A 24,649-nucleotide genomic window follows, 5' to 3' on the forward strand; every position below is an offset into this window, starting at 1 on the left:
TTTCTGGACAGGGGAGTTCACACCTACCACAGTTCAAGAGGTCCTCACAGAAGAGCAGTTTCCTCTCTTGTATCTCTGGCTTCCGTGAAATCCCTGCCTTCACCCTGTCTGTGTCTAAGGCTTCTGCTTACCTGGTGGCCTAGTGCTCCTTTGTTTTATCTTAGGCTTGCAGCTGGGTTTCAAAACTACAAATTTTAGGAACCTGGTGCAGATCCTTTGGGGGAAGGTCTCACCAATCTCACCAAGCTCTGGCTAGTACTAGTTTGTTCCAGAAAAGCAGTTGTAGGACCGTGCAGGGGTTTGGAGTTTATGATAAAGTGTAGCAAAAAGCCGGTATCCAGATTAGCTGCCCTCAGTAGTCATCTCTGCTCATAAGCTAATGAATGGGGCAGCTTAATGGCACCCACAGCTCTTTTGTCCCTTGAGAGGCAGTGCTGCCTCTCTCAAATGCACTCCAAGAAGGGGAACTCGCCCAGCATGATCCAGGGGATCCTCAGAGCATACAGTCAGCTCCAGGGCCTCTGCCCTTTTTCTCTACAGGAGCACGCTGTGCCCACCTGGCTTACCCTGGGAGTGGTATGGACTTCTAAAACTTCAGACTTTCAGCTCTGCTGTTTATAAAACTTATGATAATCAGCTCCTCTTATTTTCTCAGTGTTTTTGAGAAGTGTCTTTCTTGTGCAGTCCCCTGTGTTCTGTTTCTCTTTCTCTCTCTTTCTCATCTCTCCATGATCAGGGCTCCCTCCTCTCTGCAGCACCCAAGATTCTTTTCTTCCCTGAATCACATCACCATACGTCTTACCTTCCATGATGTGGCCTCTTTTCTCCCTCTGGTTATGCAGTTTGTTCTCCCAGTCCTCAGATTGATCTCCTGGGTATTCAGAATGATTTGACAATTATCTAGCTGTCATCAAGGGATGAGGCAAGCATAAGGGCTTCCTACTACTCCATGATCTTCACTCCTCTCACCATTTTTGACTCTTAAAGGCGTCTGTCAAACATTTTTTCTCTTTATGGATGCCACTGAATAGGTAAAACATGCAATTGCACCAAATTCAAAAACTAAAAAAGATACTCAGAAGTATGTTCCTCCTCACCCCCAAAGCTAACAATTCTTACCAGTTGTTTTGTCCTTGTAGAGAGATTCTATGTAAAAACAAATACATATTTAGTATGCCTGGGTGGCACACTTGGTTAAGCATCTGACTTTTGATTTTGGCTCATGTCATGAACTCAGGGTCATGGGATCGAGGGCCATGCTGGGCTCCATGGTTAAGATTCTCTTTTTCTCCCTCTCCCTCTGTCCCTTACCCCACTGAGTGTACTCTCTCTCTCCCAAAATAATTAAATAAAATGTTTTAAAAACAAACAAAACAAAAAAACAAGTATGTATTTATGAGTATATTCAAGTGATTTTTCATTTTTATTCAAATGATACTGCTATATACAGTGCTGTGTGCTGCTCTGTTTTCATTTAACATAACTTGGAGATAATTCTTTATCTAAACATATATAGTTGCTATGTTGAAAATCTGCATAGTATACCACTATAAAATCCTCTTCAAACATTTGAACTCCGTTCTATGACTGGACTCTTAAAATTTTTTATTTGCTCTTATGACCACTCTGCACTAAGTGTTCTTCTAAATATGACTTTGTGCTCATCTTTGAATATAACTCTAAGATCAATCAGGAAGTGCATGATTAGAAGGCTGGTTGCTTCTTGAATCTTTTGTTTCCTCAAATGCCACCTTTCACAGAAACTGTCCCTAACCACTCAATCTACCATAGCCTCCTAATTGATGTTGTCTTCATATTATCTTTTTAATATACTTTTTTATCATAGAATTTTTAAACATATGAGAAGTAGAATGAGCAATAATATAATGGAAGTTCCATGTACCTGTCTTACTTTTATCAGTTATTAGTATTTTCCAGTCTTGTTTTATCTCTCTCCCCTGCATAAACATTTTTTAAGTTCTTTAAAGCAAATTCCAGATATGCCATTTTCTAGGAACAATTTGGTATGTATATCTAACATTTAAGACCTGTTTATTTAAAAAAAGCATTACCACTTTGCCATGGTTATATTTAACAAAATTAACACCATTTTCCTGATCTCATTCAGTATCTATCCCATATTTTCCTATGTGACTAAAAACTGCACTTTATAGGTTTTGCTTAAATCACAATCAGAACAGAATCTTCACATCTGCTTGATATTTTGCTTTTAATTTATAAGTTACCTTATCCCTTTTTCATATTTTTTCCCTGAAAAAATAATATATAACAATGTGTGGGATTTTCCAAATTCTCGGCGTGGTTACTGTTTTCCTCCTTGTGGTCATCTTTCATCATATTTCTCTGATTTTTGTATTTCCTGTAAGCTGATAGTGTAATGTGTAATAGCTTGCTGGCTAGTTTCAGGTTTAATTTTCTTGGCAAGAATATTTCATAGATTGTGCAGTGTACATGCGTTTGCATCGCAGCAGGAGCCGCATGATTTCCACTTATCTCTCTTTTATCAATGTTGGGAGACAAGTGGAAATCATGCATGTTTAAAGATAGATCAGTATGTTTGGGTGTTCTCAGCTTTATCTGGCAATTATAAAGTTAGCCATTGACATTTTGCCTAATGAACATTTCCTGGATGGGTAGAAAAATTAGTCTGTCATTCCTTGTGTAATTGCTGATACAAGTGGTGGCAGTTTGCAGTTTTTATGAATTTGCTAATGTTCTCTAATTTCTAAATTAGTAGCTGAGAATTTACTATTCCTACATTTAGATAATTAAAAAACTAGATTAGAAAATGCCCCTGATCTTTAAATAATGTTCCAATGAGAAGAACTTTTGAAGTCTATAACTAATCAAAAAGATTACAAATGTGTTTGAAGAAACTGTGATCTTTTTCATAAAATTTGTATTCCCATGTGGAGGTATTCTTTTGAGACACCAAGAAAGTTTCTTAAACTTTTAGGATATATTTTATAAAATCTGCTTTTATTGTCTCTTTTTATATAGGTTATTAAGTGTGGTGTGCTGTGATCTAGACACTCTTCTCCTGCTAGAGGCTCAGTATCAAGTATCTGAAATGTTACTAAATGCTCAAGAAGAAAATATCTTAGAGACCTCTGAAAGCCACAGGTAAAACCAACAAACAAAAAACTATTGAGACACAATATTAGTAACAATAGTCTTTTTTTACAGATGCTCTGTTAAGACAGTAATTTTGTGCATATAGTTTCATGTTTTTCCCCAGATTTAAATAACAAAGTAAAAAGCAATTATCATAAATGTCACCATTAGAAATTTTATGATAAATGGTCATGGGGACGGTTTGAACAGTACTACTTTCTAAGTTTTTGTTTAATTGAGCTTTTTCTTAAAGATCTGATTTTATTGATGGTTCCATGAAGTTGTATCACCACCTTCAAATTCAGGCTGCATGTGTAAGATGACTTATTAAACAAAATGTTTGATTTCATGTCCCTTGTAGAGTTACTCTCTATCTTTACTTCATTCTCTTAATTATGTCAGTTCATATTCATAAATTCTGATTATTATGAAATGAAGTTATGGTAATATCATGATTTTTTTTCTGTTATACTTGTCATTGCCTCAATTTGGCTGACATTCATTGAATACACATTCAAAAACTGGTATTATTTTCATGTCTGTAATTAAATAACAAAATATATATGTATATATTATAAATATCATAAATATATTATAAATATATAATATAAATATTTTTATATATTTAATATATAAATATATAAATATTATAAATATGTAATATTATTATTTATATGTATAAATCTATATATATTTTGTGTGTGTGTATATATATATATACTTCCATTCTAGCTGGTTTGGAAAAATATAGAAGACCAGGCATATTACTGGATTCTCTTGATTTGATATAGAAGGATGGTATTAACCAGCTGAGGAAGTATAGAATCTACTTCAAAAGCAACATTTAGATTTTGAATTTAAGGTACTAGGCCTAGAATCTAAGGGAACCTTTACTAAAAATGTGAAAAAGTCATTGCAGAAATAATGTAGGTCTTAATTCCATTTCTTTAAATGCAGTAATATTTGACAAAATATTATTTTATTAATATTTATCTCATATCAGTTACATCTCTATCAGTCCTTTGTTTTCTGACAAAGAAAGCTATAAGATAAAATGAATTTAGCCCTTTTAAGTGATACATTGTTAATCATTTTCCAGACTTTTCTATAGAACATTTTCTTTTTTCTTTATACTGAATCTAAGTTAAGATTTATATTCATATTCAATTTAGATGACAAAATTGATATGTCTGTTTTTCAGGCATTTCATAATTGATGGCTTATCAGTAGAAAGAAATCACGTTCTTATTAGAATAAATTTTATTGGTGGGCCCATGGAACGAATTTTGCCTCCAAGGGTACTAGAAAAGGTAAGTGGGGTAAAGAAGATTGTTTGTTACTAGAAAAGCCATAGGATACAAATAAACACTTTCAAATGAAAATAGTATTCTTCCTGACAGAGGGCTCGTGAGTGCTAGTTTGTATTGCAGAGTAGGCTATTGTTTCATTAAAAAGTTGCCTTTTTGTTTGCTGTGATGTTTATGTTGGATGTCTTTGTCTTTTGTGATACCCAATTTTTATTAGATGAACATATTTTTTTGTGTTTAATTAACAATATTGAGTATTTCTCCTTCCATCAGTATTTGTAGACTTTGGCTTTCTCTTGAAGGAATTTTTTTTTATTAAGTACATTTTTGCTCTATCAGTCTGGGAAAGATGAGATAGAAATGATTGACACTGCAAGATAAACAGTTTGGTTTTTTAAATTTGTTTCCTATTTCGATATAGGAAATACAGGTTCTTTTGAAGCTATAATTTTCCTTTCATGGAAAAAGATAGTAAGGCCATCATTATCAGTCTTAGTTACTACAACAAGTTACCATATATTTGTCTTCAGGGCTTGTGCAATGTCATTTCTATTACATTTCATTTTGGTTATTATCCTTTGGAGAATTGAATTGTAATTGTCAAATAGCTTTTAGTTAGGCTACAACTCTAGTACCTATGAAATGAAAGCCAGTTTATTTTTTTTAATTTTTAAAGGATTTTTAATATTTATTTATTCATGAGAGACACAGAGAGAGGCGCAGAGACATAGGCAGAGGCTTCTCACAGAGAACCCAATGTGGAACTGGATGCCCAGACCCTGGGATCATGCGTTGAGCTGAAGGCATACGCTCAACCACTGAACCACCCAGGGGTCCCTGAAAGCCAGTTTAAATTAGTATTTCAGAAAGACTTAAAATTCAGTATTTTATCTTACTTCCTAAACTCATTTGTCTTCTTTTTTAGGGTGATGATCCATATCCTTGGCCAATGTTTTCATCCTATCCTTTACCAACCTGCTATCTGTCAGAAGTTACAAGAAATGCTGATCTAAAACAAGGTGAGATATTTACCATAAACTGCGATGTTATTTTTGTGCTTTTGTGGTTATAATTTGAAAAAAGATAAAGTATTATTATGGGAAATTAGTGCAGTTTTTCATTCAGCTTATGTATGTGAATACATTTATGCCTGTTGGTTTGTAAATTTTTTACTAAATTATTTGTTATGATACTGAATGATTCTTATCAGAACCCTTTTTGGTTTAAAAAAGGAATTATGATTTTTAATGAATTCTAGATACATAGGACTTTATTCAGAGTAATATTTTTTAGTGTGCATGCCATCCATAAGTTCTGTGTCCTCAAGACTTGAAATATAAACATAATGAATAATAAAAGTTCAGATATCTACTTTAGAGGAGTTTATAAACTTTTGGAGAATACATTCAAGTAATTAGATAGCTGTATGATAGTGCAGTGTGTGATAGGAACTAAATAGACAAATGTGTAGCCTGCTAGTAGCATACATGCAGGACACTTTCAAAGGAAGTTGGTGTTTGAAGCAAGGCTTGAAATATGTGTTTTTTTGGGTAATAGAAGAGCATTTTTGACAAAGGAAAACAGAAGCTTGAAAGGAGCAAATTATATCAGAGAACTGTGAGTAGTTCAGGACGTCTGGGATTTGGAATGTGAGGACAAGAGAGACCAGAAGTAAGATAACTGGTGGTAAGCCACATTTAGCCATAAGGGCAGTGTAGCTCAAGACTTTATTGTGAGAGCAATGAAAATGCAAACAGTTTTTATTTATTTATTTCAAAGTTTTTATTTATTTATTCATGAGAGACACAGAGAGGCAGAGACATAGGCAGAGGGAGAAGCAGGCTCTCTGCAAGGAGCCTGATGTGGGAGTCAGTCCCAGGACCGTAGGATTGCGACCTGAGCCAAAGGCAGACACTCAGCCATTCCGGCATTCTGCGAACAGTTTTTAGATTAAGGAATTCTAAGATGAAATATGAAGATATATTATCAAAATATTTATTAATTTGAGAAGTTAAAGCTTCTATCAGGGTAATCTTTAATAATATCAAGGTTGCACTGGAAAAAATAGCATGTATAAGATTCATTTAATATAGTTAAGATTTTATGGAGTGATTGTTGAAAAAATATTTCTGTATGAGACTGCATCTGTCTTTTACTTTTCCCTACGTTTTCTTGCTTTGAAACAATTAAGAGCAGCCATCAATTGATATGTGTTGTTTTTGTTTCTAGTTAGTGTTTGAGATTTTTTATTACATTTCTCACAATTGCATAGAAACAAAAATTGTGCTTTGTTTTTTTATTTCTATCTACTTAGAGGTTAGGGAAAGAGAAAGAAAGAACATGAGGAAACTTTTTAAAGTTTTTTTTTTTTTTTTTAAGATTTTATTTATTTGAGAGAGAGCATGAGCAGGGGGAGGGAGAGTGGGAAGGACAGAGGGGGAGGGAGAAGCAGACTCCCCGCTGAGCAGGGAGCCCAGCATGGAGCCCGATGCCAGGCCCCCAGGACTGTGACCTGCGCTGAAGGCAGATGCTCAACCAATTAAGCACCCCCCAGATGTCCCTAAGGTTTTTAATATTTGTCTTTATAATGCACTAAAATTTTTGCTTTTGTTTTCCTCTTGCAATTCTATTGCTTTCAGAGATGTGTGAGTGGATAGGAAGTATTTTTCAAGAAGAAACTCTTGAGAGAGTATCGTTTTGGACACTTTACCCCACTGACTCACTTCTTGCAGTGAACCCAAACCTTTCTCAATATGTTACTGTCATGCTTTCCTATCCCACTTTCAGTGTTCTTAATGCCTTTATATTTTGTCATTCTTGTTGTAGGTTTCATAATTTATTTGCCCCCTCATTCCTTTATTTAACATTTTTCTCAAGTGCTAATTATCAGGTGCTTCACTAGGCATTGGAAATAAAATCATGTACCTTTTCCTGATCTTTTCCTTGTTACAATAAAGCATTGTTCTTTGCTAAGTTTCACTTGGAAACACATGTTAATTTTTTGAACAACAAATTCATTCATTATCAGTTTTATTATATATGACTGCCATATTTGGTAATTTGATTCTTCAAAATAGTTTGATTAAAAAAATATTCCCTGGGACACCTGGGTGGCTCAGTGGTTGAGTGTCTGCTTGTGGCTCAGTTCGTGATCCCGGAGTCCTGGGATCGAGTCTTCCATCCAGCTCCCCATAGGGAGCCTGCTTTTTCCCTCTGCCTCTGTCTCTGCCTCTCTCTCTGTGTCTTTCATGAATAAATAAATAAAATCTTAAAAAATAATCCTTATCTTTTTAAATAAAACAAGGCAGACAGAAATAAGAAAAGTAAGATTAAATGGACACTTCCTCAAAAGGAAGGATATATCATCAATTCCTAGGAATTATTGCTCAGAGGAATGTAATTTTACTCCTTGCTCTACTCTTGAGAGCTGCTTAGGAAAAGGAGTAGTAATAGCATCTCTGTCCCGCCCAGAAGATCACTGCAGATGGTTATTGACGTCAGGTGGGTCCATCATACTGTCGGGCAGTCCTGTACTGCGTCCCCATGTCTGAATTCTCCCACTCTCCTCTTCTCTCTCATCAAACCTTCTTCACCTCATCCCCATTCATCCTGTCAGATGATAATTTTGTTTCCCAGGTTACCAAGGAAATAGAAACAGAAACGGCTTCCATGTGTTGCTGATAAACACCAGCTTACTCAGCTGCATCTATTCCCATTTCATGTTTTTGTTACTATGAATAAGCTGCCAGTGCTACTTAGGAAGGCCAACTTCTCCAGCCGTGCACTGCCTTCCGTCCTTTTCTCAAAGATACTGCTTCTAACAGTTCCTCCTTTTCCTTTATTACTGCTTTTTGGGGGTGTTGGGGGCAGGTGTCCATTATAGCTTTTTTGTGAACTAACAAGCAATACTGTTAATTCTTCCATATTTAAAACATCTTCCTTTGAACCTACTTTCACTTCTGTCCTTTGTTGGCAAAATTCTTTGAAAACGTTGTCTAATCTTGGTGTTCCAGTAACTCCTTCCATTCTTTCTTGAACCCACAGAGCTAGCTAGGCTCTCACCTCTACCATTTACACTGTGATTAAATCCACTGAGTAGATCAGTCCTCATCCTACTAGACTTAACATTATTATTCAACATGTTCACTCCTCCCCTTTCTTTTGAAACACTTTCTCACTTGGCTTTTAGAAAATGCATGATGTGATTTTCCTTCTGTTTATTGTGGCAAAATTCTTTTGTCTCCTTTGTTTGATCTTTCACTTTTCTCTAACCTCTAAACTTTTGGAGTGCCCCAGGGCTCAGTTATTAGTTGCCTCTTTTTCTAGCTTTACTTACTCTTGAGAACATCTCATCTTACGACTAAAATACAGTCCAATAGGCTCTTGGCTGTCAGATTTATATCTTTAACCCCTACCTCTCCCCTGAACTCTGCATTCATATCTAATTGCCTACTTGGCACCTCTGCCAGGAGGGTTAATAAGCACATCAAACCTAACAAGTCTGAGCTAAACTTCTCATACTCCCTGAAAATATATTCCTTTGGTATTCCTACTCATTTCAGAAATGACAATTTTGGCTTCCAGTTCTTTAGGCAATAAAACTGAAAGTATTCTATGACTTCTCTTTGTCTTCATACTCACATCTAATCTATCAGCAAATGCTCTTGACTCTGCCTATCTGAAATCACTTTCACTCATGCACTACAGCCCTCATCTCTCACCTGTATTATTGCAGTAATCTGCCAAGTAGTCAGTGTGTTCTCAGTACAACCACCAGAGTAATGCTGTTGAAATGTGTATTGCATCACATTACTCCTCGCACTGAAATCCTCCAGTGGCTTCCCATAGCTAACAGGGCCCAGTACATTTGTGACTTCATTCCTGTCAATGCTGTGTTTTAACTTCAGTACCATTTCAAACCTTTTTATTTAATTCCACATTTCTCCACCATATTGGACAGTTCTCTTTCTGTTTGCCCTAAAATGCAAGTGTTTGACTGAGACATTATTCTCAATTTAATAACAGTACCTAATACTTTCTCCTAATAATAGGGTCCTGGTTTTTGTTAAGCAGGAGAAAATGATGTAGGCACCAGTGGATAGGCCAGGATGTACATCACAGAGCTATCTCTGTGAACTCAATGAGAAAAATGGAGCCAAATGCATTTCTAACAGGTATAAAGCTAAATTAAAAGTATGTTTCTGGTTAAATACAGGTCAACAAATTAAACATTGTACAATTTTAAACACATTATGTTTAAGCTTTCCATTTACTTTTTTGATTTGAAAGTAATTATTCATTGATTCTGATAGGTGTTATTTTAGTTGTCATTGGCACTGCAAAATTTTGGGATATCATTTCAATGTGGGGAAAAAAAATCACTCTGGTTGTGTGCACATGGTGACATCCTCTCATTTGTCTCCTAGCTTCTACATTTATTCTTCTTGCTACAGTTAGCATCTCCTCATCTGTTAAATTGCCTCTTGTTAGCTCATTGGCATTAGTGTTAGCTATTAGATAATTTATCTTCATCTGTAAATAAGAATCTTGAGACATCGTCTGGTTCAGTTATTTTTCTTTGTGCACTGTTTTAGAGTCATCATGCTAAAATGTAAAAGCCTTGTAAAAACTAGTGATTAACATTATCTGTTTGTGTACATATATGTAATTATGTTTATACATGTATAAGCGTGTTGTGTATATATGTGTACATGTGCATCTGTGTATATATATGTGATATATAAATAATCTTAGACACATGAAAACATTCTCTTCCATGTGATAGAAATGACTTGGGATATCATCTTTCTGTTACCCTAGAGTTTAAATAAATAGGTAGAAGGTTGTGAATGTAGTAACTTACTATTACCTGTGTAGCAGGTAAAAAGGAAAGGGGAATAGGAGAAAGGAGATTTGTACTGTGTTTAAAAGCCAGTACAGGTTTGTGCAATCAGGAGCTGCTAAAGTGAACTACTGGAGATTGACTCATAATGTCTTTTGTATATGAAACAGATCATGAGATAAACAAAACCCGATTGGTTTCCTGTGCTAGACTTAGATCTCCCAGGAGTTACTGTTGCACCCCTACTTGGCCAGTCTCCTCTACTGCATTCCATTTTTGTGTGTTCAGGACAAGATTTCTTTCTCTAAAGAGGAACAGAAATTACTTTCATACTGAGAAGTAAAAATGGCTTGAGGGATTAAATAGCATGCTCTGGTTATTGGAAGCATTAGGGAGACATCTGAATGTGAGAAATGTTCTGTCCTTTCTAGCATCCTGTATTCATTTCATTTTTAAATTACTTTTATAATGTTTATTCAGACTGAATTATAAAATAATCAGCAATCTCGATTACATCCATATTCTATATACTGTACTACTGTGCAATACCTATCCTTATCAGGAAATCTTTGGATCTGTATTCACTCAGCGGGGGCTGGTATCTTCAAAGTAGAGAGTAAATTTTTTGTGTCATGGCTTGTATGTTTCTAGTATTCCAAGCACAACACTGACTCCAGGGCCACTGGCAGCATGGCTACATGGCATTGGTTCTCTTTGATCTTAGAAATTTGAATGGCTACTCATTGAGAGCCTCAAATAAATTAGCAAATCCTAATGCAAGTGAACTTCTGCATGTTCCTTGCAAGTCCTGCATCCTCACTCTTTACCTGTATATCCCTTCAAAGGCCTTTCCTTAAAAAACAAAAAACAAAACAAAACAAGAAAAGTTTACCCCCTTTGGGCTTTCTAAGAAGTAAACAAAGGAACAGCTAATGTGAGCCAGCTGTATAAACAGATGTGTCACTTTCTGATTCTTTTCTTTCCCTTGCCCTTGACTTTATCTCATGACCTTGCTCTCTATTAATTGTCCTACATACTGTGGGTCTTACTGTTTTGTTTTGTTAACCATGTGGGTCTTACTGTTTTGTCTTGTTAAAAACTTTATTGAAATGTAATTAACATACTATGTAATTCATCCATTTAAAGTGTACAATTCAGTGATCTTTTTAAAGTATATTAATAGATGCACAGCCATCACCACAAACAACTTTAGAACATTTTTACCACTTCAAAAAGAAAACCACTATTCCCTCTTCTCCCGCTTCCCTCACCAGCCCTAAGCAACCACTAATCTACTTTCTGTCTCTAGAGCTTTCTCGAGTTTGGACTTTGCATATGAATGGAATAGGTTAGTGTGTAGTATTTCTTGACTGACTTTTTAACTTCGCATGATGTTTTCAAGGTTCATCTCTAAGGTTCATTCATGTTGTAGCATAGGAAAGTACTTCAGTCCTATTTATGATTAAATAATATTCCATTATGTGCATATTCCACAATTTATTTATCTGCTGATGGACACTTGGATTGTTTCCACCTTTTGGCTATTATAAATAATGCTGCTATAAACATGTACAAATTTCTACATGAATATGTTTTTATTTCTCTAGAGTATATACCTGGAAGTAGAATTGCTAAGTTATATGGTAATTCTATGTTTAATAGTTTGAGGAACTGGCTCACTGTTTTCTAAAGCAACTGCATCACTTTACTTTACCTTTTCACCAACAGTATTATAAGATTCTCGTTTGTCCACATCATCATGATCATGATCATGTGTTATGATCTGGCCATCCTACTGGGTGTGAAGTGCTACTTCATTGTGGTTTTGATTTGCGTTTCCCTGATGATTAGTAATGCTGAGCATCTCTTATGTTATATATCTTCCTTGGAGAAATGACTATTCACATCCTTTGCCTATTTTATAAATTATTTGTCTTTTTGTTATTGAGTTGTAAGATTTCTTTATGTGTTCTAGATATAAACCCCTTATGGGATATATGATTAGGGATCTTCTTTCGAATCTTAGAATACATAATAGTTTATGCCTCTGGGCCTTTGCTCTTGATGTTTCCTTTTCCTATAGTACTACCTCCTCCTCTTTACCCAAGTAGTGCCTTCTTAACCTTTTATGCTAAGTCTGAATGTTACTTCTTCGGAGAAATTATCTCCACCATGTCTAAAATATACTTCTGTTTTTTAAGATTTTATTTATTTATTCATGAGAGACACACACAGAGAGAGAGAGAGGCAGAGACACAGGCAGAGGGACAAGCAGGCTCCATACAGAAGCCCGATGCGGGACTCAATCCAGGAACCCTGGGATCACGCCCCGAGCTGAAGGCAGACTCTCAACCACTGAGCCACCCAGGCATCCCTAAAATATACTTCTTCCTTTACTTCTGTCTCTCTTGCTTTCTATGGGTTCCTCTAACAGCACTGTACTTTACTGAGTTTGTATTTGTTTACTGTCTGCTGCCCTATAGTGTAAGTTCCATGAGACAAAAATGCCATCTGCTTTAGGTAGTAGACAACAATAAATATCTATTGAATGAATGGATGAATTAACATTGAATTTCTTCTCCCTTTGTATTTCCCATCATCAGACTCTATCTTCCAAATCTTTGTCAGTGGACATTGGGAATTCCTTTTGGGCTAATACATAAATTTAGAAATTTTTACTCATACCTAGAATAATCTCTGATCTGACTCATTTTTTAGAGCATCAATAGCTCTGCAGTTAGAAAGCCCCTTGAGCTAGACTTCTGTGTATATCATTCTTGAAGTAGACACCTTTATTATAGTTATTTTATCATTTACAAAGTGGTACTTTACGTTTTTATAGCACATAAAAGGTATACATTGTTAGTGTTACACGTCATTTTTTTCCACAATTGAAAAAAATAAGCAAAAAAAAAATTTACAGCCTTTATCCTGTGATTACTTCAAATTTAATCTTTTGTAGCTTTAGTATCTTAACTTTACTGCTTCCTCTGCTGCATTTTTACTTACCTGATAGGAAATTGATTTTCTGCCTGGCAAAACATTCTTTTTCAAATACTATATGAAGGAGTAAGTTTCATGGTGAAAATCATTCCTTTTAATGGAATGCACCACATAATGTTAAAATCTTTATAGTCCGATTGTTCAGATATTTTTAATTGGATATTTTTAGATGGCATTATGCCTATATGAGAAAACAGATCATTTTAAGGTTCATAATATGTGAAACATAACTATCTGTGATATCTTCCCCCCACCCCAACATGAAGTAATTTTTCTTTCTTCAAGTTAAAGAAAGAAGGAGGGAGGATATTGAAGTGAATTCAAGTTAAAACTTGCTTTTCAGTTTGTACATTTTCAGCTCTGAATGAATTCAGTATAAAATATATGTTGAATCATTAGGTTCCATGTACTGGTCAAATGCCTGTGAGGAACATATTCTGTTCTTAGTGAAAAACATGAATCTAATCCACTGTATTAAATCTATATTATTCACATAGATTTGGTATAAAAGCATAAATGAAAATGCAAACCATTGGCAATATTTAATAGTATATTGGGGGTAGAAAAGGCTTTTTGATAAGTATTATCTATAATTTATTAATTGTAGACTATTTATAAAATAATCTTTGCAATGTATTTTGTTCAATAGAAAGAAACAAATATTAATAGAGAAGGTTTCTATATGAGAAATGGAACGAAGCACTAGAGTACCGTGCCATATTCTCTTCCTCTGGAGTTAGGCCTTGTGCAGTGAGTGAGCAATAATGTTTATTGGTTTTGTAGTTCTATTCTTATGATGCCAACATACTTGATTCTAGCTCTCAAGACATGCTGGTATTTAAAATCATTTGGATACTGTTTGTTCTGATTTTAAAAGCTTTTTAAATTATGTCTTGTACATATGGTTAGTCTACAAATATTTTTAGTGATGAATTCTCTCTTTTGTCAACTACTTATTTAGGCCTTTATGTCAAATCAGACATTTTCTTATTCTTTTTTCTAATTGTTTTTAACCTTTATGAACATTTATTTTCTGCAGATAAAGGTAAATGACTTTTTTTGATATTATTCTGTTAACTTATGGGACTGGGAGTATGAGATTATGGTTTCTTTTCAGTGTAGTAAATCTTGAGCTGCAGCTGTTAAGATACTTAGTTTACAAATCAGAATAAGTTATTTCTTTTGAATAATAAAACTTATTTACATGTACTTATTTCTTCATGTTTGAAACACATGTATCTATGGCAACCAAGGGAAACAGATAACCTACTAGTTTAAGTGCAGGTGATAAGGGAAAGCGAATTCTTCATTTCTTGAAAATGTGACTCATTTGTTTTATAGTAAATGATTATCACTTATGTTAAAAAAGGAAAAGGGATATAATTCTACAATGAGGAATAACCTAACCTGTATAAAATGTAGATATCATGTGTTAAGAGCCCATGTAGTTCAAATAAAATGTGTAATGAATTTAGGTACTCCCAAATTTAGAGATGTACAGTCTTTCCTTGTTTATTGTAATAAGAGTAGATTGAAATGACTATCTTAAGCTACATGGAAGAAGATAAGCAGAAATGCAAATGAAAAGCAAATATTGCATAAATAAGGTTCAGAATAAGACAAAGGTGATTATATTAAGCCCAGGAATCTGTTGCTGGTTAGTTTATGAAATCTTTGTTTATTTTGTTTCTTTTGCAGAATCTGTTATGATATTCTATATAAAATGGGTATTCACAATTGCATTTGGGAAAGAAGTACTAGAAGTTTTCTGTGTAAATAGCATGCTTTTACTGCATTTATATTGAGCTTACTTTTTTCCTCCCTTTGAAACTGAGATTCTTTTTATATTATCCATAATAATCTTATAATCAACATAACATTCTATGTAGTAATCTTTTGAGAAAAAATTATACAGTATCCTCAAGTGTGAAAAGATTATAGTGCTTACTTTAACAAAGAATTTCAGAATTTAGATATGAAATATTGTTACCTATGATTGGTGAACATGAAACTTGATGTTTCCCTTTTTTCCCCACATTTTCCTCAGTGGTATTAAGGAATGAGTTTAAAACAGTTTTTTTTTACTTTCTTTTCCAACTTTGCACTATCTGTAAATCATAGTGGTCTGAAGGAGCAAAGAGGAGAAGAGCATTTACTCACTAGACACACCAAACCTTTTTTTGGAAAATAAAACAGTCGTTCACCATGGTAACTTCATAACTAGATGTATAATTAATATAGTGAAACTAAATTATAATATGGTACTTTCTCTAAAAATAATACTGTAAGATAAGAATTATATAAAAACAACTGATATAAAAATGTGAGTTAAGAAAGAAATTGTGTTCAATGTATAGAAGAATATAAACCTGGATTCTCCCTGGTGAAATAGATTGTTTTCTTATTTAACCCTAAGAAGTGAATATTCATTTTATTATAGGAGACTGAGTTGTACCCAGAAAGGAGCCAAAACCTCATAAGATATACAATGAGAAGTTAAAAAATCTATACTTTAAAACACTTTACTCTAATATTGTGATTAAGATTCTTTCAAGTGAATAACTTTATACATGCCTATACTTTTACTTATAGTTTATTGAGTTCTTATATAGACTTTATACCAAATTAGGAACTATAATTGCTCTTATTTTAGTGACACTAATATGCTTAGAAGCTTTTAGTTACTGTCACTTTCAGTTATAACTCATGTTTACATAACATGTATATATAAGCAATTTTTATGTACAACAGAATACATCCATTTTAAGAATAGTTTGAATTTTGACATGTCTGTGCATACAGGAGCGCCACCATAATCAAATACATAACATTTTCATGACCCCACAAAAGTTCCCCTTGTCCCTTATAGTCAACCTCTCTCTACTTCCAGCCTTAGGCAATTACTGATTCCCCGCCCCCACAACTATTAGATTAGGATTTCTCAACCTCAGCACTATCAATATTTTGGTCTGGGTAATTACTTGTTGCCAGAGGATGCAGTCCTGTGCCTTTGTGGGATTTTTAGCAGCATCCCTGGTCTATATCCACTAGATGCTAGTAGAACTGTATTGTGCTGCCCACTCCCAGGTATGACAATCAGAAATGTCTGTAAGGACTGTTAATGTAACTCCTGGAGAGCAAAACATAGTCCATTTGAGAATAGCTACCAAAGATTAGTTTTTCCTATACTAGTGGTTCAAACAAGTAGAATCATATAGGATACTTTCTTTGTGCCTGGTTTCTTTCTCCTAGCATAATGATTTTGAGGTTCATCCAGTTTGTTACATGTACCCTTTGCTGTCTCTTTTTACTGAGTGAGATTTCAGTATTGATAAGCTGCAGTTTGGTTAAATTTTTCCAAAACTTTTGGTTTTGTTCACATATTCTTTAAATACTTAAAATACTTAGAAATATATGCTTTTAAATCTTTGCTATTCACATCGCTCTAGTCCTTTAATGCATCTATTAGTTGATTTTTGTACTGGTTATGAGCCACGTTTTCTCCATTTCTCATGTTAGTGATTTGTTTATTGAATATCAGACATTAATTTTACATTGTTGAATGGGGATCTTGTTTTTCTTTAGATAGTAATGGACATTTTTTTGAAGTGCTCTCAAGTTATTCATGGATCAGTTTGATCCTTCAAGGCTTTCATTTTTTTGGTTACAGTGTGTGTAGATTTGCCTTTATTGCTAATTTAACCCTATTACTAAGTTGTTATTTTTCTGGCACCTTTAAGCACTCACTACCCTGGTAGTTAAAGGACTCTTCACCCTGGAATTTTCACATCTGCTAGCACAGAGTATATTGTTCATTTTACATCTCCCAAGTGTTTTTTGCCAAATCTTGTGGAGTTTCAGTCTTAATTTGCATAGTTGTTTATTTTGCAATCAGCTTAACAAAGACATGGATTTCTCTAGTTATTTGCTCTGCTCTTCTTTTCCAGTACTGATCCAAAAATTTTAGCCTCCTCAGTCTCTGCAGTTTGGCTTCTGTCCCTTCAACTTTGCAAGTCCTGCATGGCACCCACACTTCGTGCATAGTGATCTTGAGATTGCCTTCAAGAATAAAAGCCAGTTGTAAAGCTCACCACATTAATTTCCCTTTTCACAAGTAAATCAGTCTTGTATTGCCCGTTGTCCAATGTTTGAAAACAGTTGTTTGTTGTATTTTATTCAGTTTTCAGGTTTTTTACAGCAGGACAGCCACTCTATTCCTCGTATCTCCATCATGGGCAGAAGCAAAACTCTGGGTTTTAATTTTTTGTGTTGTTATACACATAGAAAATTTGGGACAACATCAGATTCATATTTGTTCTACTCATATAATCACTAATTTAAAGTTACTGTATTCCTGTAGTACTGTTCCTGTGATTCTGTTTCCTCTTGCCTTATTCTCTATCCAATGGCCTTTGCTGGTATAACACCATTGGCCTCTCTCTGGACTTCCCACTTACTCTGCATAAAGATAGGAAGAATGTTTGGTAGGGGAACTTGGGAGAAGGTTGCAAAATCTTGGATTTTGTGTATGGTGTACTTTCAAGTTAGCCTATCTTTAGGTTATATTGGTACCTTTTAGTTAGCAGAGGCCTTTGGTTGTCTGTCATTGTCTGTGATTGAATAGGTCAGTTCAATTCAGGGGAGATATTTTGAAGTCCTTGTGGCAGCAGACCCAAGTGATGGTGTCTATGTTAGCTGTTTCAGTACTAACAGATTTCTTGGACTCCATTTATCTACTCCTATCTACTACTCTGTTAGTCCCAAATTTGGAGGGGGAATAGAGGAATCAATATTCACCTCAAACATGAATATTACAGATATATATATTTTTCAGTTAACATTGTATCAAATCACTAAATATTTTTAACTGTGAGGAATGCAAGTTGAAAGGCTTACTCTCTCATTGATTGGAGAAATGTAACCAGATGTATATAAAGGTTACCAAGTTGTCTGTAGGAGTCTTTGTAGTCACTTTGTCTTTGGCTCAGCCTAAATTCCAATTTCCAGGTAAACTGGACCCTCTAGCTCTTCCACCAACTGATAGACTTACATGTGTCTCACATCTGCTGCTTCAGTACTGTTTACAATTGTGGTGCCTTGTGTCCTTTTTCTCAGAATGAGATGAAAAAACAAAACAATAACAAAAGTGTGAAAGGATGGGAGGGCAAGAGGAGCGTGCAGGGCAGGAGGGAAGAGGAAAAGGATAATGTAGGATTTTTAAATAGCAGATAATTTATGAAAGAGCTACATGGGCATCTTCTACTTGAAGGAGGAGATAGTTATAAAGGACAGGTTACATAAAGATATAAAAGATGATATAGAGGAAGATACAGATGAAAAACTGCATTTGTCTTTGCAACCATGTGCCACTAGTGATTCTTATTAGGCTTTAAGTAATTTGTTCTTGGGAGAATAAGTAATGTAGATATTCTAAATGATAAACTATAAGAAAATTATTTTAATGCTGTTGAATTAAGTCTTTACCTAATTCATATTAAGATACATTTAACGTTATAACTTTGTTATTAGTAACATAATTTTCAACAAAGTTATCAGCTTTGGTATTTCTTGAGTTTAGGTTAAAGGTTTTGAGAGTTTTTATTAAAAAGAATCATTTTTTCCTTTGACTTAATAACTTTAATTTTTCTCTAGTTATTGCTTCTAATTGAGGCTATTTATGAAATGTTACAGGATCATTTTGTTCTTAATATTCAAAGAGAATAGATTAGTACTAAATATCTGAATTACATATTCTTTTGACAAAACCATTCTTGTTCATATATTTGTGTGAGTATGCATATGTTTAGTGTATTTATTCATATATTCATGTGTTTGTATAAAATAATATGTAGCTTTGATATGAGAAGGCTTTGGTATCTACATGTCAAATAGGGGCCTATTTACATGAATTATGATTTATATATTTAAACATTATTTTTAGATATAACCATGAATGTCTGGGTAATATGTTGTTGCTTTTTTAAGGTTAAATAAGACCAATTTTTTAAAAAGATTTTATTAATTATCTCTTTAAACAGAGAGAGAGAGGCAGAGACATAGGCAGAGGGAGAAGCAGGCTCCCTGTGGGGAGCCTGATGTGGGACTTGATCCCAGGACTCCGGGATCACGCCCTGAGCCAAAGGCAGAGGCTCAACTGCTGAGCCACCCAGGCGTTCCTAAATAAAACCAATTTAGATCATAGGAATGATAAATGTGTCTTAATTGGACCACAATAATGTGTGTGTGTGTCTGTATATATATATATATATATACACATATATATATACACACACACTCATATACACACATACATATATGTGTATATATATATATACATACTTATATATATAAGCATATGCTTTATGAGGACAAGTGACTTTGTCTTGATTGTTGTAGCCAAATAGGAAAAACTCCATACATATTTATTGATTATTGAATATTTATTGAATATTGAATCTTTTTACAAAGATTGGATGGAAAATGAAAATAGTTTGGTATGATAGGTTAATTTTTTAAATCTGTAAGAGTAAGGACTTGCTTTATATTTTTATTCATTTCTTTTAAGAAGGTAGAAGTTGGTTGAAATTCTCCCCAGTAATAGATTGACCACTGTTATCTTCCTGGTGGTATTTATCAGCCCAAAAAGAGCTTTGGCAGATATATTTTGTAGTTTAAGTATGTCTAGACACTTTTGGGCAGAGGCAGTCTGGCCTTTGACTCTGTTTTCAAAAGGTTCTTACTCATTTTTGATCCCCAAACCTCTTTCAAGAAAAGTGTTAAAAGATAGGAGTTTATGTGACTGCCTATTCCCCCATGATCTTCTAGAAAATAAGAGAACATTATTGCTTCTTTTTCTCCCCCTTGAATCTTTATCTACATGTGTGAGAAGATAGTATATATGTTTGCTTGAATAAATATTTGTATATCCTTTTTTTAAGGACACTTACATCCTTTTAAAATATATTATTTATAGATTTTTTCTAATACAAAATCTCATGGGAATGATATTAGAATGGAGGATGGAAAAATCTCATGGGAATAAAATTAAAGTTAAAATGGAAAAATAAAATTAGATGGAAGTTGGCTGTGTATTCATGAAACTGCTTAGAAAGAAGTTATAGTTTAACCCTACATACTCTTTCAGCACCAATCACATTTGGTATAATTTTTTGCAAGTGGAAATAAATGGCTAGATTTCTCTGTGCTTATTATTATTATTATTTTGCTCTTAAAGAAATGAATAATGTATCTGAATGTGCATGAGAAAAGAGTATAATGTTCATGTCAGTCTATGTAGTGAAATCTTCTATATATCACATCTATTATTTGATGTGTGTTGCTTCAAATACTCAGTAATGAATCATATTCATATAAGAAAAAGAACATTCAAGAATTATGGTTATGAATCATTCCATTTTGTGAGCTTTTAATAAATTCATTTTATAGGCTTTAAATAAGTATAATTGATAGTGTAAGATGTAATTACAGAAAAATGTTTTCTTCTGACAGCCATATAGTACTCCTGGAATATGTAACTATTTACATATTTAAAAGCAATACTTATATTTTTGGTGTTTCTAGCATCTCCTTATAATGATATAACATGCTGTATTTCTTAATAGACAATGATCTTGGCAAGCTTTTATTACACTTCAAAATGTCTGATAAACAAACTGAGTGGATAGAAAACTGCCGAAGACAATTTTGCAAAATGATGAAGGCCAAACCTGATATAATTAGTGGAAGTGGTGAGTATATTGTGTAATTTTTGTGGTGTTTTTTGGTATGAAAATTATATTAATGATAGCTGTGTTTCCTAAAGATTAGTGTTGACATGTCTCGAATATATAATACTGGTTCCAGAAGTTCATTGACTTATGAGAAATTTACAATCCTGGAAAGCAAAAATTACAATCTGAAATGCAGGGAAGTTGGGAGCCAGAGCGAAGGTAGAGGTAAAGGCCCATCAGCCCTCAACCCCTAATAAGAATAAAATTGTAGGCAGCACATAAACTTCCAGAGAAATATTAAAATCTGAGAAACTACTAAACTCTCTTAAACTAAGAGGTGTTGGTAAGCAAGGTTGGAACACTGAGCTGTCTATTACCAGGTAATCATTTCCTCGGTTTCACCAACTTTCACCTGAATATATTGTACTGCTGTATTTCTTGAAACTTTGTTGACTTTTTTATTGACACATATCTGGAAAACTCTGCTGCATCCAGCCAAGTAAATTTAGTCACTCTCAAGGCAGTTGGAAATTTTATTTTGAGGAAATAGCTACATTTCCTAAACTAGCAAATAAATACATTGTTTTATATTCAAATATTTTCATGTGCATTTATTTTCTAAAAATCATTTTATAATTAGCATTATTTTGAATAAAGGTCTGAGAAAAATGTTTTATTTATTTATTTATTTATTTATTTATTTATTATTTATTTATTTTTAAAGATTTTATTTATTCATGAGAGACACACAAAGGGGCAGAGACACAGGCAGAGGGAGAAGCAGACTCCCTTCGGGGAGGCTGATGTGGGACTCGATCCCAGGACCCCGGGGTCACGCCCTGAGCCAAAGGCAGACGCTCAATCACTGAGCCACCCAGGGATCCTCGAGAAAAAGGTTTTAATGTAACATAAGGTAGATTTTTTTTTTGAAAGATATAATTTAAAATTGTCCTCTTTATTAGCCATGCTTTATGGTTTTCATATTTGTATGATTTGTTATAAAATTGAAAATGGGAAGGGATGCCTGGGAGGCTCAGCTGTTGAGCATCTGCCTTCAGCTCAGGGCATGATCCCGGTCCCAGGATCAAGTCCCATGTCAGGCTCCCCTCAAGGAGCCTGCTTCTCCCTCTGCCTGTGTCTCTGCCTTTCTCTCTATGTCTCTCATGAATAAATAAATAAAATCTTTAAAAAATGGTAAATAAAAAATGTTTTTATTTTGCTGTTGGAAAAATTATATTTTCAGAGACTTTTGATGTTTATCTATGGGCAATTCAGAGTTGAACTTGTTAAATTTTCTTTTTGCCTCATCTATCCTAGAATCATTGATTGAGAATGCCATCAGATGCAGGATAAAAAGATGAGGTCAATAAATGCCTACTCTACAGCAAAAGGAACCAGAAAGGGGTAGCCTATAGAGACACTTTTTTTTTTTTAATAGAAAGTGACCATTTTAATCTAGCCAAATACTACAGAAAATCCTGCAGGCAAGGCTTGGGCACAGCTTGGACTTCTTTCCTTACCTGCCAGTAATGGGGCACCCTTGCTAGTACTGTATCAGAGGAATGTTAAAGATTTTCACCATCACTCAGTGGTAACAGGGTCAAATCACCTCCTTCCCCTCCAGACATGTGTTTCACACATGCAACCAATTTAAAATTAGTATCATCAAAAAAATAAACAAAACCCAAAAGGCAATTTTAGGAGTGAAAATACTATAACCAAAATAAAACACTGAATGAATTGGTTCAACAATAAAATGGACAGAGGGCAGAATTGGTGACTTGAAAATATCAACAGAGGGGAAATAGACTTTTGGAGAAAAAGAATTAACAGCCTCAGAAACCTGTGGGACCATAACAAAGGTCTAATATTTGTGTCATTGGAGACCTGGGAAGAGGTTAGAACTATAAATGTATTTGAAGAAATATAGCTAAAAAATTTCCAAATTTACCTAAATCTATGGATTCAAGAACCACAAACAGGGTAAACCCAAAGAAATCCACACCAAGATACAATATAGTCAAACCTCTGAAAACTAAAGACAAAAACCTCTAAAAACTAAAGACAAAAAAATCTTGAAAGCAAAGAAGGAGAAACAACATCTTACCTACAGGGAAGAATCCATACCACTGACTGTGGACTTCTCACCTGAAAAGATGGAGGACAGAGGGAGTAGCATGACATTCAAGTGATGTAAGAAAGAACGGTTAACCTGAATTCCACATGCATTGAAAATAGTCTTCAGGAATAGACTATCAGGAAATTCTCAGATGAAGAATTTGTCAACAGCAGACCTGTGCTAAATGAAGGGAGAAGGAAGTTCTCTGCTTCTGTACCATCCTAGCAGCTTCCTGAGAATCTATAATTATCCAAAATAATTTTTTCTTAAAAAAATATAGAGAAAAGAATGAATACAAACTACTTGAGACCATTGAGGAAAAAACAGTTTTTCTGTGCTTACAATTTGTATGAAAAGTGGATATGGTTGGATGCAGTAAGACTGCAAAGTGCCTGAAACCCATGAGTTTAGTTTTAACTTCATGGGATAGGAAGCTGGGAGCCATGATTTAATTCTTGAAGAAGCAACTGTTCAAGGAACCAACATCTGGTGGTTACATGCAAGATGGATTCATTGGGAAAAAATTGGGTCTCTGGTGTAATTTATCTTATGATCTGATGATATGCTAGCAGTGATAAAAGATTAAAAAAATAATTAAAAAATAATAAATCCAGGAGAAGTTTTGCATGTTTGTAAACACTGAGCTGCCTTAGTTTGGGGACCAGCTTTTGTTGTGACAGCAGTGCCAAGGGAGAAAGCAGTCAATACCCAACTATCCCTGAACAATTTGTCCTCAGGTTTTCCTCATTAGGTAAATCCATGTTCCTTTATAGTATATCTATCTATCTATCTATCTATGTTATAAATTTTGGTTTTATAGTCCGTGTCGTATAAATTTTGGTTTTATAGTCCGTGTCATAGTCCAACTCCATGGATAAATATGTTTAAAGTAGGAGTCTTGGGCAGCCCTGGTGGCTCAGCGGTTTAGCGCTGCCTTCAGCCTAGGGCAGGATCCTGGAGATCTGGGATCGAGTCCTGCATCAGGCTTCCTGCATGGAGCCTACTTCTCCCTCTGCCTGTGTTTCTGCCTCTCTCTTGCTGTGTGTGTCTCTCATGAATAAATAAATAAAATCTTAAAAAAAATAAAGTAGGAGGTTTATAATCTAAAATTATAGATTGTAAGATTTTCTAGAAATTCCAGATCTGTCATTTGAAATAAAAAGGTCCACTTAAGATGAAAAGAATATTTTATAGTTAACTTTCTGGACAGTAATATTCTAGAGTTAATTTATGTTTAAAATTAAGTGTTTCATGATATGAAGTAATTTCTGTGAGTTATAGATCATGGAATTTTCAGTGAATTGACAACAAGTGAAGTGGTCAGTCATACAGATAAATAGCCACTCTCGTAATTAGTTAGATGTGTCAATGAGATTTTAGCCATGGGTTCAGCTATCATATATAGATCAGTTATTGATATTATTCCATGATTATAGCCTATTCCTCAAATTATTTAGAAGTGCATAGTGCTGTTCATAAGGGTTGCTGGGCAAAATGAATATATTAATTCAGA

General features: G+C 34.3%; 1 protein-coding gene across 2 annotated transcripts in view; it reads left to right on the forward strand.

The window, feature by feature from the left end:
• TBC1D32 (TBC1 domain family member 32) overlaps positions 1-24,649 on the forward strand; it is a 206,466-nt gene that overhangs the window by 130,084 nt on the left and 51,733 nt on the right. For both annotated transcript variants that reach the window (XM_072765188.1, XM_072765193.1), the window contains 4 exons: positions 3,022-3,144; positions 4,337-4,445; positions 5,368-5,461; positions 20,910-21,035. In XM_072765188.1, the coding sequence (XP_072621289.1) occupies positions 3,022-3,144; positions 4,337-4,445; positions 5,368-5,461; positions 20,910-21,035 (452 nt within the window). The remainder of the gene's footprint in view (positions 1-3,021; positions 3,145-4,336; positions 4,446-5,367; positions 5,462-20,909; positions 21,036-24,649) is intronic.

Source organism: Vulpes vulpes, chromosome 1 (assembly GCF_048418805.1).
Source record: "Vulpes vulpes isolate BD-2025 chromosome 1, VulVul3, whole genome shotgun sequence".
NCBI lineage: Eukaryota > Metazoa > Chordata > Mammalia > Carnivora > Canidae > Vulpes > Vulpes vulpes.